This window comes from Penaeus monodon, chromosome 33, assembly GCF_015228065.2.
Source record: "Penaeus monodon isolate SGIC_2016 chromosome 33, NSTDA_Pmon_1, whole genome shotgun sequence".
NCBI classification, from domain to species: Eukaryota; Metazoa; Arthropoda; class Malacostraca; order Decapoda; family Penaeidae; genus Penaeus; species Penaeus monodon.
In genome coordinates, this window is record NC_051418.1 from 10,383,455 (window position 1) to 10,385,039 (window position 1,585).

Sequence of the window (1,585 nt, forward strand, 5' to 3'; positions counted from 1 at the left end):
CAACAAGTTCTTCTACAGAGCTTACCCCTTCATTTGTATTTGGAGTTGTGCTAGAAATTTCATTATCTTGTAGCTTGCGGAATTTGTTTTTGCTCTTTTTAACCTTCTTCTCCCCATTTTTAGAGCCTTTGACAACTTTATTGGCATTATCTGCAAACTGTTTCATTGTTCCTGCATTGCTTATTTCCTCCCTTAAGGTCTTTTCCATCTTCATTACTTTTTTTCCATGCTTTTCCTTTTTCTTTATTTTTCCATGCTTTATAAAAGGAAATGGTCCCCTTTTCGTCTGTGTGTTCATTGTTGCCATGGTTGAAAGATCCTTTACCTGTGGAAGAAATAAAAATAATTGTGAAAAAATTATCATTATTATTATTAAACATGGCAGAAATAAAAATAACTGAAAAAATTATCATCAAAATTATTAAACAATCACAAAAAAAAATGTATCAGAGTCATTGTGTGCTGCTAGATGTTACTGTCAATAAACATATTCTCTGTCTGTTTTCCCCAATATACATAGATACTTTCCTTGGGAAGAAATCATATTTGTTGTCTACACAAACTATCTATATTAAAAATTAGAAAAGACATGTATAACAATTACATCAAGAATCATACATGTGCAAGCATTTAATCTCCTATTTTAGATATATTTACTTCAAATTAATTCATATCAAACATTCTATATATGTTTCCAATGTACTATAGTAAAGGTAACATGGCTCTATACAAAATGATAAAAAAAAATCTCAACTAACATAATTAAATACAAAATCATTATAGTAATGATTTTTCTTATTGTGCATCTTGTCTGTTTACCTTAGGATACCATGTTTAAATCTGGAGACAATCTAGGACACTTTCATAGGTATTTCAAGACAGTTTGTGCCTACCTGTCTCCATCTTATGCTTTGGCAATGCTTCAGTACATCATAAGAAAAATAACCATGACCATGACAGTGTTTCTACATATAATAGACCTTCTCACAGTTGCCATATACAAGGTTCAACATGTTCTCCTTTGATCAGAATCACAATTCAATAATAAGGAGAAATACTCTTTTTGCACAAATATAAAAATAATTCATGGTAATTGCACTCCTCTGCGATTAAGTTCTTATTACTCCAGCTAACAATTTTGGAGACACTCCTTTTAATCCTTAAACATATGATCCAGAAACCTTTAACCCCAGACCCCTACCTACACATTTTTCCCTAGGGAGTGCTTTGTCCCTGGAACCCCAGCCAAATGCAATGAAATGTCCCCATGTGCCATTTGTCTTCCTTTATGGCATTTTTTTTTTCATTTGCATAGATAATTTCATATATCAATGGGTGAATTATTTCCTCTCTTTATGGCAGTTTCTTTACATTTTCCCTATCTTAGAGCAGTTTTTCTAATTCATTATAGGTCACTGTGCCAATATATTTCTTAACTTGTTGACAGCAGATGCACTCTAATCTTGCCATGATATATTTGGACTTTACTTGTAAAGGTATATCTAGGTCATGCCATGATGGGCTGTGATTTACCACTGCACTGAAGAGCCACAGCCTTCAACATGAGGCCTAGATTTGTCTATTT

General features: G+C 32.6%; 1 protein-coding gene across 1 annotated transcript in view; it reads right to left on the minus strand.

The window, feature by feature from the left end:
- LOC119593997 (CCAAT/enhancer-binding protein zeta-like) overlaps positions 1-1,585 on the minus strand; it is a gene marked incomplete in the record, with an annotated part of 18,001 nt that overhangs the window by 15,970 nt on the left and 446 nt on the right. Inside the window, 1 exon segment of the mRNA XM_037943024.1 lies at positions 26-325. Within this exon segment, the coding sequence (XP_037798952.1) occupies positions 26-325 (300 nt within the window).